Genomic DNA, 13,587 nt, shown 5'->3' with positions numbered 1-13,587 from the left:
TATGCTATCTAGGTTGGTCATAACTTTCCTTCCAAGGAGCAAGCGTCTTTTAATTTCATGGCTGCAATCACCAGCCACAGTGATTTTGGAGCCCAGAAAAATAAAGTCAGCCACTGTTTTCCCATCTATTTGCCATGAAGTGATGGGACTGGATGCCATGATAGTAGTTTTCTGAATGTTGAGCTTTAAGCCAACTTTTTCACTCTCCTCTTTCACATTCATCAAGAGGCTCTTTAGTTCTTCTTCACTTTCTGCCATAAGGATGGTGTCATCTGCATATCTGAAGTTATTGATATTTCTCCCAGCAATCTTGATTCCAGTTTGTGCTTCCTCCAGCCCAGGGTTTCTCATGATGTACTCTGTATATAAGTTAAATAAGCTGAGTGACAATATACAGCCTTGACGTACTCCTTTTCCTATTTGGAACCAGTCTGTTATTCCATGTCCAGTTCTAACTGTTGCTTCCTGACCTGTATATAGGTTTCTCAAGAGGCAGGTCAGGTGGTCTGGTATTCCCATCTCTTGAAGAATTTTCCACAGTTTATTTTGATCCGCACAGTTAAAGGCTTTGGCATAGTCAATAAAGCAGAAATAGATGTTTTTCTGGAACTCTCTTGCTTTTTCCATGATCCAGCAGATGTTGGCAATTTGATCTCTGGTTCCTCTGCCTTTTCTAAAACCATCTTGAACATCAGGAAGTTCACGGTTCATGTATTGCTGAAGCCTGGCTTGGAGAATTTTGAGCATTAATTTACTGGCGTGTGAGATAAGTGCAATTGTGCAGTAGTTTGAGCATTCTTTGGCATTACCTTTCTTTGGGATTGGAATGAAAACTGACCTTTTCCAGTCCTGTGGCCACTGCTGAATTTTCCAAATGTGCTGGCATATTGAGTGTGGCACTTTCACAGCATCATCTTTTAGGATTTGAAATTACATCATTATATTCTGACAAATTTTGAAAAGAAGTATGTGTTCTCTTTACTTTGACATCTGCTTTTGTCTGTTTTTTGGTGTTTTTTTTTTAATATATTCTAGGCATAGATTCCCTAGCAGTTGGCTTCAGGCCTAACCTGGCCTTAGAAGAGACATTACAATTCATTTTCTACCTTCTTCTGTTTAGCTATATGTTATATGTTGAAGGAACATAAAACAACATAAATGATGCTACTGAAAATATATTTAATATAATGATGATACAATTCATTTCTTTCTGTCCTAGTTACCCATACAAAGAACTACATATATACTAGAACAATGAATTATTTCTGTTTGGCAGGAAATGTTATTTTTTTACACAAGTAAGTTAAAGTATCGATTGCTTGTTAGAAAAATGAAACTTGAAAACCAGTGTAATCTCAAAAAAACAGCAAAAATGCTATGGGACATATAATAGCTGTTAAGTATTAACTCGATAAAACCATATTTTACTAAAATATTTTATTGTAATAAGATTCACTATGCTCAAAATCAATACAAAGTAAGTTATAATTATTTACATACAAATAAGTGAAACTATGTACAGTAGTTAATAATAGCTGAGTAAACAGCATCAACACAACGTCCACCTCTAAATCAGTATGTAGTTTCCTAAGGATTGTTAACAACAGTAAAGAAAAAAATTGCTGATCATAGTTGTTCCTTCTTATTTCTGGCCGTGCTATGGCATGCAGGCGGAGAAGGCAGTGGCATCCCACTCCAGTATTCTTGCCTGGAAAATCCCATGGACCGAGGAGCCTGGTGGGCTGCAGTCCATGGGGTCGCTAAGAGTCGGACACGACTGAGCGACTTCACTTTCACTTTTCACTTTCATGCATCGGAGAAGGAAATGGCAACCCACTCCAGTGTTCTTGCCTGGAGAATCCCAGGGTCGGGGGAGCCTGGTGGGCTGCTGTCTATGGGGTCGCACAGGGTTGGACACGATTGAAGTGACTTAGCATGGCATGCAGTATCTTAGATTCCCCGGCTAGGGAACAGGGATTAAACCCCTGCATCCTGCAGGGGGAGCATGGAGCCTTAACCACCGGACCACCAGGGAAGTCCTAATCCTAGTTGTTAAATTAACTGATTTCTATTAAAAAAGAAAGTTCTCAACCAGGTATATTTAAGACAAAGTATTTATCCCTTTGAAGATTAACTGGAGAAAAGTCTGATTCTCTCCTGTATACTGCAGTCCGGTGAACTTTAAGATTAAACAGCATTTTTTCCAAACTTTATATCTACTTCCCAAACAGATTTTACCTCAGTATTAATGTCAAAGTATAAAGTATTTACATTATTTGACTTGGAACTAATATCCATGATGTAACAAACTATTAACAATTCTGATATTTGCACTGTATACACTCAAGATATGCCCACAAAAACCAGTCTGTTGATGGCTTTAAAAAAATATATTAAGATGCCAAATAAATCTATTTTGTTATGAAGACTTTAAGAATATATTTTTATTAGACATTATGGTAACAAATCATTACCCTATATATAGTTGATTTATTTGGTGCATTTTTTAAAAAAAGTAACTGAATTCCATTGTAGCTATTCTTGAAGGAAAAAAAAAAATCATTTCTCCAGTTGTTGAGGAGTACTAAAAGCCTCGTACACATTAGCAGCAAAATCTTTCACTTGCTCCATCATTAACAGATCCTAGCAAAGATGAGAATAAAATATTACAGTCTGTAAAAAGAACAGATAATCTGAATTCATTTCTGCAATCAAGCAACAAATTTGGCTCAAAGTTTTGTGGCATTAAGGTCAAAAAGAAAACCATTTAATGAAAGTAGTTTCTTTTATAATAAATTCCTGGAGATATTTATTAAGTTCTTGTATGAGAGACAGTGGGTATGATAAGTATTCAAGTGTGGCTTGTCGAGATGAACCGCTTACTGATGAAGGCAGAGACTTTTATGAAAATGGACAAAGATAAAGTATAAATGCCACAACTTACAACTTTTCCCCCTCACACTAAGAAGATCCAAAATAGTCTTTCTGTGTGTGTGTGTCAAATGCTGGATGAGTATCGTTGAATAAATGATTACAACAATATATACACACATACATAACCAACCACACATATATACCTGAGAACAGGGATTCTCATGGGATTTGTTAATGTTGACTTCCCTGGTGGCTCAGAGGTTAAAGCGTCTGCCCGCAATGTGGGAGATCTGGGTCAATCCCTGGGTCGGGAAGACCCCCTGGAGAAGGAAATGGCAACCCACTCCAGTATTCTTGCCTGAAGAATCCCATGGACGGAGGAGCCTGGTGTGCTACAGTCCACGGTGTCACAAAGAGTCAGACATGACTGAGCGACTTCACTTTCACTTTCAGTGTAGATAAAGAAAAAATTACATCTTTTTTTCATTAACCTTTAACTGAAATCTAGCATTTCTTTCAGCTGTGTATGTAAGCAACAAACTGACTGTGAGGTGGCCTTTAGCACAATTCAGACATTTTTATATCATATGCTAGGTAGGTTGGAAGTTACATGAACTGTCATTTTAAAGAGTATTTTGAAACTGTATTTAGTTGGTTTTTATTAAAACCTACATATTTTACAATATACACTTATAGGCATTATTCTGAGGTGTCCATAGGCTTCCCCAGAGAGTGAAAGGATCCATGGCAACAGAAACCATTATGTGGTTTATGCTGCCCAGTGAGCAGCAGAGAAACAGGAAGTGAACCTATCCATGATGTTCTCTCTTAAGCATCAGAAAATCCAACTAAGCTTAGCAAGTCTTCATCTCACAAATTCATAGTTAAATTCTCTGAATACCACATAGTACTTTAATCCACAGAAATCATAATTTAAAAAATTGGTGGAAGTCTTGTCAATTAATGGTCTAGTATATAAACAAACTACATCCAGTGATACTAAGAAAATTTATTAATACTAAGCATTAGTATCAGTAATGTTTGTATCTTTTATTTTTATTCTCAATTATAGACTTTAATATAGTATGTAAATTACTTAAGCACCAAAGCTGGTGTTGTTTTAAGTGTGTGTTAGTCACTCAGTCACGTCTGACTCTTTGCAATCCAAAGGACTGTGGCCTGCCAGCCTTCTCTGTCTGTGGAATTCTCCAGGCAAGAATACTAGAGTGGGTAGCCATGCCTTCCTTCAGGGGATCTTCCCAACCCAGGATTGAACCCAGATCTGCAACATTGCAGGCAGATTCTTTACCAGGCAAGTCACCAAGGAAGCCAAAGAATACTGGAGTGGGTAGCCTATCCCTTCTCCCGGGGATCTTCCTGAATCAGGGGTTGAACTTGTCTCTTGCACTGCAGGCAGATTCGTTACCATCTAAGCCATCAGGGAAGCCCTGGTGTATATATTATGCTACTCATCAAGATGAACAGCTTACTGATGAAGCCAGAGATTTTTATAAAAATGGAGAAAGGTAAAGTTAAGGTTTAAATGCCAGAAGTTACAACTATCTTTTTTCTTACACTAATACGCACATAAAAATTAAAAAATATTTAAAACTTAAGTGTTCAAAAAATTTTGAGCTAAAATTAAACTTAAATTAAGTCACATGTGAAGGACAAGCCAATGACTCTATACAAGAGAAAGGAAGAATTACAACCCATAGCCTCATGGCTCTTCATGTTCTCAAGCAGAAAACGAGAGATACTCTAATTTGAGATAAATATTACTGAGAAGATACTATCTTTACACTTAGGCCTAGAGTCTTTCTCTTCTCACTGCACATTATGGCAGTAGTTTGGAATTGAGGTGTATTTTGAGTAATTTATTGCTGGTTATACAGTTTCCAAGTTTGCAAATAACTTGGAAAAAAAGTTTGGATTCAAAGCTGTTCTTTTAGTAAAATCAGTCTTATTCAATGTATTCTATTATAAAATGCTTTCCTAAGAAAGGAGATGGAGTTATAGGGAGACAAGTGAAAAATTTAAATAACCTACTGAGGATGCAGCTTTTAATGAACAGATTATTGGTGCACTATTAACAGTTATACTTATTAACTATTTAAATGCTTTACTTTCCTATAAAAATGTTTCATTTTTCCTCAAAATCTGAGGGACTGGTTCACTGATTTGCCTCAAGGCACAGCTTAATGCAAAATATTAACACTAAATTCAACTGACCACTAGAATATATCTGGACTAAAATGCAGTCTGTCTAATACGTGTTGTACTATAACATGGAGAAAGGTATTCCTAGCCTCATAAAAGTGCCATGATATTATACTCTCATGGGGCACTCTACTATACTCTACATGTGGCTTCAAGTTTTTGGTTTCTTTGAACGAGTATCATAGAAGAGAAATGTAATTTTATGTTAGACAAACAGGATCATAACCAAAAGTACAGTCTGTTTTTAATAATAACCCAAGCTCTCCTCTTACCTGAACAAAATGACTAGGTGTTTCACTGCAAACTGAATGGATCTGTCCATTTATTATGGGAATTATCTTAGCTAAAGGCAGGCTGACACTGGAAAGACTGAAAAATCATCACAGTAATAATTATTTTCTGAAATTATCTTATAGGAATTTAATGTTTAATTATAAAAGAAATAGCCATTGAAAAGTACTTACAGAAATATTTTAGTAAGAAAATAAAGACCAAACATAATTTTACCATCTAGAAATAACAATTATAATTGACATCATAGTTAATTTCTTCCAGTAATTTTTTTATACATACCTATAGTTTTTGAGTGTTTTTAACACCCAGCTATAACCTCCCAAGCAACAGTTTTGCATTTTTATTCACATGCTATAATCATTCTTTCCATCTCATTAAAAGTTCTTCCAAAGTATCTGTTTTTCAATTACTATATAGTAATCCATCCTCTAGCTGTGACAACTTATATCATCAGCTCCCTATGGTTGGGCACTGAGTTTTTGTCTAATTTTCCTTAATATAAATAACTTTGTATTTACAGTAAATTACTGAGTTGAAGGGTATGAATGCTTTTAAGCTTTAAAATGCATATTACCAAATTCCCTCTGCTTCTCTAACAGTATGAGAGGATACCTGCTCTATCATGACTCCTTTCTACATCAAGCATTTCTTTACTCTTCATATATCTGATAGCTAAAAATGATTATCTCACAGTTTTGGTCTGTATTTCTCTTAATTACTAGCAATGTCAAATAGTTAAGTATAGTAAACCCTTGAGTCCTACAGGAGTGATCATGAGTACTACAGGAATTAAGAAAAGATTGAAATGGCTGATACAACTGCAACATAATTTTTATAATTCTCTAGTGTACAAGATCAAGTATTTGTTTTATATAAAAATTCTTATCACTATTCAGTAAATAACTAATACTTTTGGTAGATAGAGATTGTAGTGAAATTTTGTTGACTGGAGCACCTTAATTTAGAGAACTTACTGAGGCTGAATTTTTTTTGAGAATTTAAAGAACTGCTAAAAGATTTTAGGATGACATTTAAATTGCTTCAGAAAATAAACTTTATGACCCTAAGCATTCCAAATCCTCAAATGTTAACTGCAAATTATTCCTTTTTGTATAATAAAGAGTGGTCCCAGAGAACTGGGCAAATAAACTCTTGCTCTATGTATCTGAGAATTAAAGCAGGCATTGCACATACATACTGCATATCAGTTACTGTTATCCCTCATTTTAACAGATAAGTCTACAGTCAGTTAACATTGATTTAGTACCTATTATTTTCTGAATTTATACAAAAAAACTGCAAAACAATGTAAATCCTAATAGATTTAAGGTGCTCATGCTGGGATTATAATAAAACCATAAGCTATCTTTTGGCAGAGTGTAGTAATTATGATTAAAATCATCTGTACTATCTAAACATTCCTAATCCTACAAAAAGGGCTACAGAACTAGGAGATAATTCATCAAATGGGAATCTAGAACAAGAATGCCTGGTTGAATTATGAAGGCCAATTATAGCTTATAGTACTGGAATAATGTAAGAGAAAACGTTAAAACTTAAATAACATTTTCACAGTTTTGTATTCTAAAGCGTTAAATTAAAAAAGCCTCAGTAATTGAAACTGGCCTATGGAAAAGTAGTTTCACAAGTTAAGTACTACTGTATAATGGCAAAATTTTAGAAGAAATAAACATTTAAATACTGAATACTGAAAGAGCTCCTCCTAATGAAGGAGTCATTGGCTTAACAGAGTTTAATTTGTTGAAAAAATAAACATTCACATTTGTCTCTGAGATTTTTTTTTTTTGTTACCTGGAACAAAAAATAAACATACCAAAAAGCACTGTTTTATCAGAATAGTCACTAGACTGGTAACATTCTTACATGTCTTCTTACCTATTTATGGAGTTACCATGTTGCAGGTCTTGTTCAGTAGGTCGAAAGAACTCAGCCATGTTGTCTAGCAGTCTACTGAATCCTCGGCTGAGACAGGTATTCAAAACTGTACTAAAATCTGGACTACATAAAACAAGAAGATAAATTACTTTTTAGATTTTCAATGGAAAAGGGCAAAAATTTAGTAACAATGTGGCTACCTTTGACAGCCACCACCATTTCTAGTCACAATTTTATAAACTAAAACAATATAAAAATATATCAAGGAGTCAATCTTAAAAGTTAAGCATAAAAAGAGGGCTAATTATGTAACACAACGCAGTGAGGATATTTGCTCATTTTGCTAGATTTTCTTACATTATGTGGTACTTCATAAATGTACTTTTATAAATATCAGTAATCATTACTTCTCTTGAGGAAACTCTTAACGAGGAAAGTCTATCATATCATCCTAGTGAGACAGAATATTTTGTTAATGTGTTCGGATGAGGAACCGGACACTTGATGCATGAAGAAATTTATCCTAAGGTATGTTACTAGTAAATATAGGAGGCAGAATTTGAACCCAGGCCTTTCTGATCTTAAAGTTCAAATTCTTTTTGTTACGTTATTACCTCACAGAAACTCTTTGATATGAAGAGTAATATATATGCTATCAGAGTTAGAAACTGCCTAGTTGAACAGATTAGTTCTGTCTCTGATGTGTAGAAATCACAATTCAATGCATGGCAGTGGGGAGCTAGGGCTATAAATTTGGTAATTATTAACATATAAACAGTAAAGTAATGGGAGTAAATAAAATTGCTTGGGGCAGTTGAGGATGAAAAAAGAACAAATACCTGGGAAACATTAGTATTTAAAGGAAAGACAGGCATAAAGGAACCTAAGAAGAAATGATCTGAGAACTGGGGAAAAAATTGGGAGACTGTCAAGGCAGCCGTAAGAGAAAGAATTTCAAGAAAACCTTGATCAACAGCGTTAATTATCAGAGAAAGGTCAAGAAAGATGAACACTACAGGCTGACTGAATTTGACAAAAGAACACTGATGACCTTCTAGAGTTTCATGAAGTGATTTGAATAAGAAAAGAAGTGGAGATTGATATTGTAGAAAGTCAAGGGACTAGAACTTGATGAATTCAGATAATAGCTGAATTAACCTAAAAATTTGCTGATTTTCTTCAAGATCATGAAAAAATATTATAAACGGAGGATATAATCTGCCCAGAAAACAAAACTAGAGAAAATGATCTTAAATTATCTTTAATTAAAAAAAAACAACGGATACTTTAATCACTTAAGATAAAGCAGATGAACTGGTATTACCACTAAGATTTCACAATGATAAAACTACCTCAAAGAGTGTAAGTGGCTCAACCAAGGTTGACCAGCTGATAAACAGCAGAGCCAACCTTGAATCTAGTTCCTCTCATCTTCTAATACATAATCTGGGGCTTTTCCCATTTGTAACATTCTGGCTCTCTTCTGGGTAATTTTTAAAAGTTAATACTCTATTGAAGGCAGATGTGAATTTTTATCACTCAAAGATTTAGTAACATTAGAGTCGAACCTGAAAGGGTTAGGGGAAGTAGTTCTCATAACTGAGTATGTGTGTGCATACACAGCACGTGTGCACATGTGTGTATACCTGAGGACTAGCTAGAGCTGGCTAGCTCTGGCTGGCAAGAGCACCTCTTCCCAAGTCAGCACTGAGTGACATCAGGTTGGGAGTCAGCAGAGTCAGCACTGCTGTGGCTACAATTTTAGTTTTTTTTTTTTTTTTTCCTTTACAGGGCTAGTTGTTAAACATATACCAGAATACACTGGGCATATAAGAATCACCGTTTAAAGCTTTCCTCAAAATATAAATGCTAACTATCTTCCAGTCCCTTAACTAGTATATCAGAATCTCTAGGCTAGGAAAACAGGTAGGGGCAATCCTGGGTATCTTGAAAAAAAATCTCTGCTTACCTCCCTACCCTAATAAGACAAGCATGAGTATAGGTAGGAAATCCTACTAAAAGCAGGGGAATATATTTAAAATTTAATTTTAACAAAATATTATGTTGAATATTTGTTCAAGAAAAACTATAACATGGTCATGAGTACATTTAAAATAGAAGCACATGTTCCTGTTACATGCAGTGTACATACCTTTCCAACATGTCTCTAGTTTCATTGAGTAGTTTAATAGTGGTAACATCTCTAGGAGAAAGTCCGCAGGCCTGTGAAATTAAAATGCTACACTTCAGGGTTTCAAATATTAGCACAGGATTATGATGAAACAAACTCAAGAGTTCAGGAAATCTCAAAAGTCTATGTTCTATCAACAATAAAAAAAATGTTCAACTCAAAGAAACTATACAGGTTGATGTGCACAGATGAGTAGCATTTAAACACTGAGTCACAATAGGCTCTTTATAAGATTTTTATTTATCTGAAGGACATATTAACAAAGAAAAATTAGTCTTCCAGGTTGCAGAGGCCAGAGATTTTTTTTTTTCTATTATTGTTAAGGCATTTTATTAGGATATGCATGTGTCTTTTCTCATCAATCTAGTTTAGTCTAAGGCTCCATGTGTTCTTCCAATCTAAGTTGTAGGTTTAAATTCAATTCAGGTAAGATTTGGTCTGTCATCCCTCTCATTACCTGTTCTTTTGAATTATTTTCTTTTTTAAGTCCACTGTTGACTTTTAAAATGTGGAAATTGCTTTATCATTCCAGAAAGCTTTAAGAATACTATTATTGCATCTCCTCAAGATTCTAATTTTTAAGTGAGTTTTCTCCTGTTTCTCTTGTTAATTCTGACAGGTCTGTTCTGTTCACTCAGTTTAGCTTCCCTCCTATAGGGGTTCATGAGGTTCTCTTAAATGGATTACAGTCTATCTCTGGAGCCTCCAGGGGAGCGGAAGGCAGGCAATGAAAAACAGGGCAATCTTGGTTCTAACAGGGCCTTTAGGCTGAGGTATGGCAAAGGGCCTCTTTAGTCTAAGGCTTCTTCAGTTGTTAAGTGAGAAAGATCCTTCTCTCAACTGCAAAGAATGGATGCAATCTGCTTACATGTTAATAAGCAGCAATTACTTTAAAAGAGGCCTATAACCTGTGCTGCTGCTGCTATGTCGCTTCAGTCGTGTCCGACTCTGTGCGACCCCACAGACGGCAGCCACCAGGCTTCCCCGTCCCTGGGATTCTCTAGGCAAGAACATCCTTGGTATTTTTATTATTCTTAATCAATGAGTAATTTAGATCACAACTGTCTGGGACACACCAGGGTATAGTGTGGCTGATACCTGTTAGAACTGGTAACACCATGGCTGCTAACTGTTAGAACTGGCCTTCTTTGTTTCCCAACTGGATGAATACAACCTCCTTCAGTGCACTCTGATACTGTCATCACTGATTTATCTTAAAAAGCAAACATGATTGTGGTACTGACCTGATCAAAATTCACCTTTGTCTAGAACTGAAGTTTAGACCCTTTATCTTGGCATACAAAGCTCTTTATGATACTGTCCCCAACTACCAGCTTTATCTTCTGTTACTTGATCTCATACAAATATGCTTTAGCCACTGGAACTGAATTTGTCTTCTGAATTCCCCAGGTTTACTGAACATGCTTATTCATTTTATATCCCAATCATACATCATACTGTCTGTCACATAACTAATATTCAATAAAATCTTGTGGAATATCTAAAATGCTTTCTAACTAGAAATCAATCACATTTATAGTTTGTTTTCTAAATTAGTGAGGTTTTATTTAAATTATTGAAATATATGTCTTTCAATCACTTACCTTTCAAGAGACTCAGAAATATAAATTTTAAGACATAATGAAAAAAACATTAAAAACAAAGAGTAACTGGTTTGCTTAAATAGTTTTGAATTAAGCACCTGAACTGCTAATGGAGTTTCTTCATCTGGCATCATATAATGGCATAATAAAGATTTGGATCCATCATTATTAATCCAAGAAGATGATTTATGCTGCTCAACGAGATCTCTGATTTCTTTCAGTTTTTGCTCCAAGTCCAAAAGGGACAAAGAATGTTTAAGAGAAACACTAGAAAAAGAGAAAGGAAACTGGGATAAGTGAAACTATACAGCACGTCCTATTAATACTCTTTTCCTAACAGGTTACTACCAGAGATCCTGTTTCATCCAGTCAAACCTGAAACTGCTGACTATGAAATCATTAGAGTAGGTTAAGAAATCAGCCACTGGTTTGGGGCCAAGAGAAATCTTGTTGCAGATTTCACAAGAAAATTCCCACTGTGATTAAAGACACTGCCTGTATGAACAGGAGTTAAAAGCCTCAGAGGCAGATTTTTAAAAGCAGGTCTTTTTTCTCATGACCCAAATATTTTTTGGTTTGTTTTGAAATCAATCAATATACAATGAAACATTAAAGCTTTCCCCTTAGTCAAAAGGTTGATACTGATGAAGAAAACAGATTCTACAATGTAATACCCCAGGGCTGTGTCTGTATTAGGTTAAAAGAGTTTTGCAGACCACCGTTTGTCAAGTCACTAGCTTCATTAGAACTATGTTAATTTTTCTTTTATTCATCAGAATCAGGAAGTTAGGAAAAGCCAAAGCAAAATGTCTTACCTTCCTAAAATCTTCTGCACAGCTTGTTTAATGACAGTGATCAATTCTGTCAGGCCTATAAAAAGAAAAATAAATGTAAAAGCCTTGTTTACATTTTCAATTCCTCAATAATACAAATGAATGAATTAGAATTAGTTTACAGGTCATAAATAAGAATCTTACCATCTCCAAGGAGGTGCTGAATACTTGATAAATATTGCTGTTGGACATCTGGGGGAGCAAGAACTGTCTGTACAAAATAGACATAAGGTACTCAATATTATTAATAAATAATGTTTTCATTATAACTTAAGCTGAGATTCTAGGACCTAGAACAATAGGAAATACTAGTCTTCAACATAACAAAAAGTCTAGTTTCAAAATATGAAGAAAAATAATGGTTACAGTTTATAATCACATGAAATATAATTATTCTATATAAATTATCATGATAATATTTGGTTAAATTTTGAATCTCTTGAAAGATAAGGCAGTATCAATTTAAGTCTATTAAACTTACGGTGCCATTTTTGCCAACTGCTGCATTATCCAAATAAATATATCCACCGATTATGTTTAACTGGACTCGCAAAAGAACCACCAGCATGCAAGTACTGTACACAGCTACAATACTTCTTGTGAAACCTTTGCAGAGAAAAAAAAACCTCTTGGTACTAATTATTAAAACACAAACAAATGTGTAAAATCACAAACCATCCCTATGTTATTTTTTCATAAGACAACTTAAAATATACATTTATAATTATTTCAAGTACAAAAATGTATCAATTCAAAATATTTCATAGTTTATCTGCTTACAAAATATTTATTGTCAATTAGGAATGATCTCTTAATTGAAACAGTAATCAATAAAGATAATAACCAATATGTTCAGTGAAGGGTTAAAGGACTGGGAAGCACTCAGCGTAGCCTCAGAACTCCGAGCTGTCCAGGGAGCTCGTTCAGAATCAGAGAAGAGGGTTGAGCATGAAGAGCTCCAGCCGTCACTGGCAGGTAAAAGAGGACAAAGGATAAGCTCATACAGGGATGGAGGAAGGTACAGAAAGACAGAGACCAGTCTTCACAGGGTGCTTAGGACAGACTGTTCAAAACAGAGGTAAGGGAAAGGTGTTGACTCTTGCTGAGAGGAGGAAAACGTCCAGTGGATTTAGCAACACTACTGATCTTGTGATATCTGCTTGGATGGAGATACAGGAGTGGAAACCAGGCTCCAAGTGTGTCAGAGAGTGAATGGGAGTGCAGAAGAAAATACAGAGAATATAGAAAGCTTTCGTATTACACAAGGGAGATGAGAAAGTACAATAGTTTGAAAGGAAATATAGGGTACTACACAGGTTTATTTCATTTCCAAACAGGCAAAGCTTAAGCATGATTTGTGCTTCCCTGGTGGCTCAGTGGTAAAGAATCCACCTGCTAAGCAGCAGACACGGGTTCAATCCCTCGGTTGGGAAGATCCCCTGGAGAAGGAAATGGCAACCCACTCCAGCATTCTTGCCTGGGAAATTCCATGGACAGAGGAGCCTGGGAAGGTATAGTCCATGGGGTTGCAAAGAGTCAGACATGACTTAGTGACTAAACAACAAGCATGATTCAGTTAGGAAAATACAAGAATGATGAGTATGAAGTTCTGAGACATGGAGATATATATATCTATCTGTCCTAGGGAAACTTTTTGTTTGAAATTTTTATCACT

The 13,587-nt window shown here is 35.3% G+C and overlaps 1 protein-coding gene across 1 annotated transcript in view; it reads right to left on the bottom strand.

Moving 5' to 3' along the window:
* Nucleotides 1-1,332: 1,332 nt before the first annotated feature.
* PEX3 (peroxisomal biogenesis factor 3) overlaps nucleotides 1,333-13,587 on the bottom strand; it is a 32,976-nt gene continuing 20,721 nt past the window's right edge. The window contains exons 5-12 of the mRNA XM_005889089.2: nucleotides 12,394-12,518; nucleotides 12,057-12,123; nucleotides 11,895-11,949; nucleotides 11,178-11,346; nucleotides 9,437-9,507; nucleotides 7,285-7,407; nucleotides 5,367-5,463; nucleotides 1,333-2,643 (exon numbers count right to left, since the gene is read on the bottom strand). Coding sequence (XP_005889151.1) covers nucleotides 2,560-2,643; nucleotides 5,367-5,463; nucleotides 7,285-7,407; nucleotides 9,437-9,507; nucleotides 11,178-11,346; nucleotides 11,895-11,949; nucleotides 12,057-12,123; nucleotides 12,394-12,518 — 791 coding nt within the window. The 3' untranslated portion in view covers nucleotides 1,333-2,559. The remainder of the gene's footprint in view (nucleotides 2,644-5,366; nucleotides 5,464-7,284; nucleotides 7,408-9,436; nucleotides 9,508-11,177; nucleotides 11,347-11,894; nucleotides 11,950-12,056; nucleotides 12,124-12,393; nucleotides 12,519-13,587) is intronic.

This window comes from Bos mutus, chromosome 9, assembly GCF_027580195.1.
Source record: "Bos mutus isolate GX-2022 chromosome 9, NWIPB_WYAK_1.1, whole genome shotgun sequence".
Lineage (NCBI taxonomy): Eukaryota > Metazoa > Chordata > Mammalia > Artiodactyla > Bovidae > Bos > Bos mutus.
The sequence above is the reverse complement of the archived record's forward strand: the minus strand, read 5'-3'. Positions and strand labels throughout refer to the sequence as shown.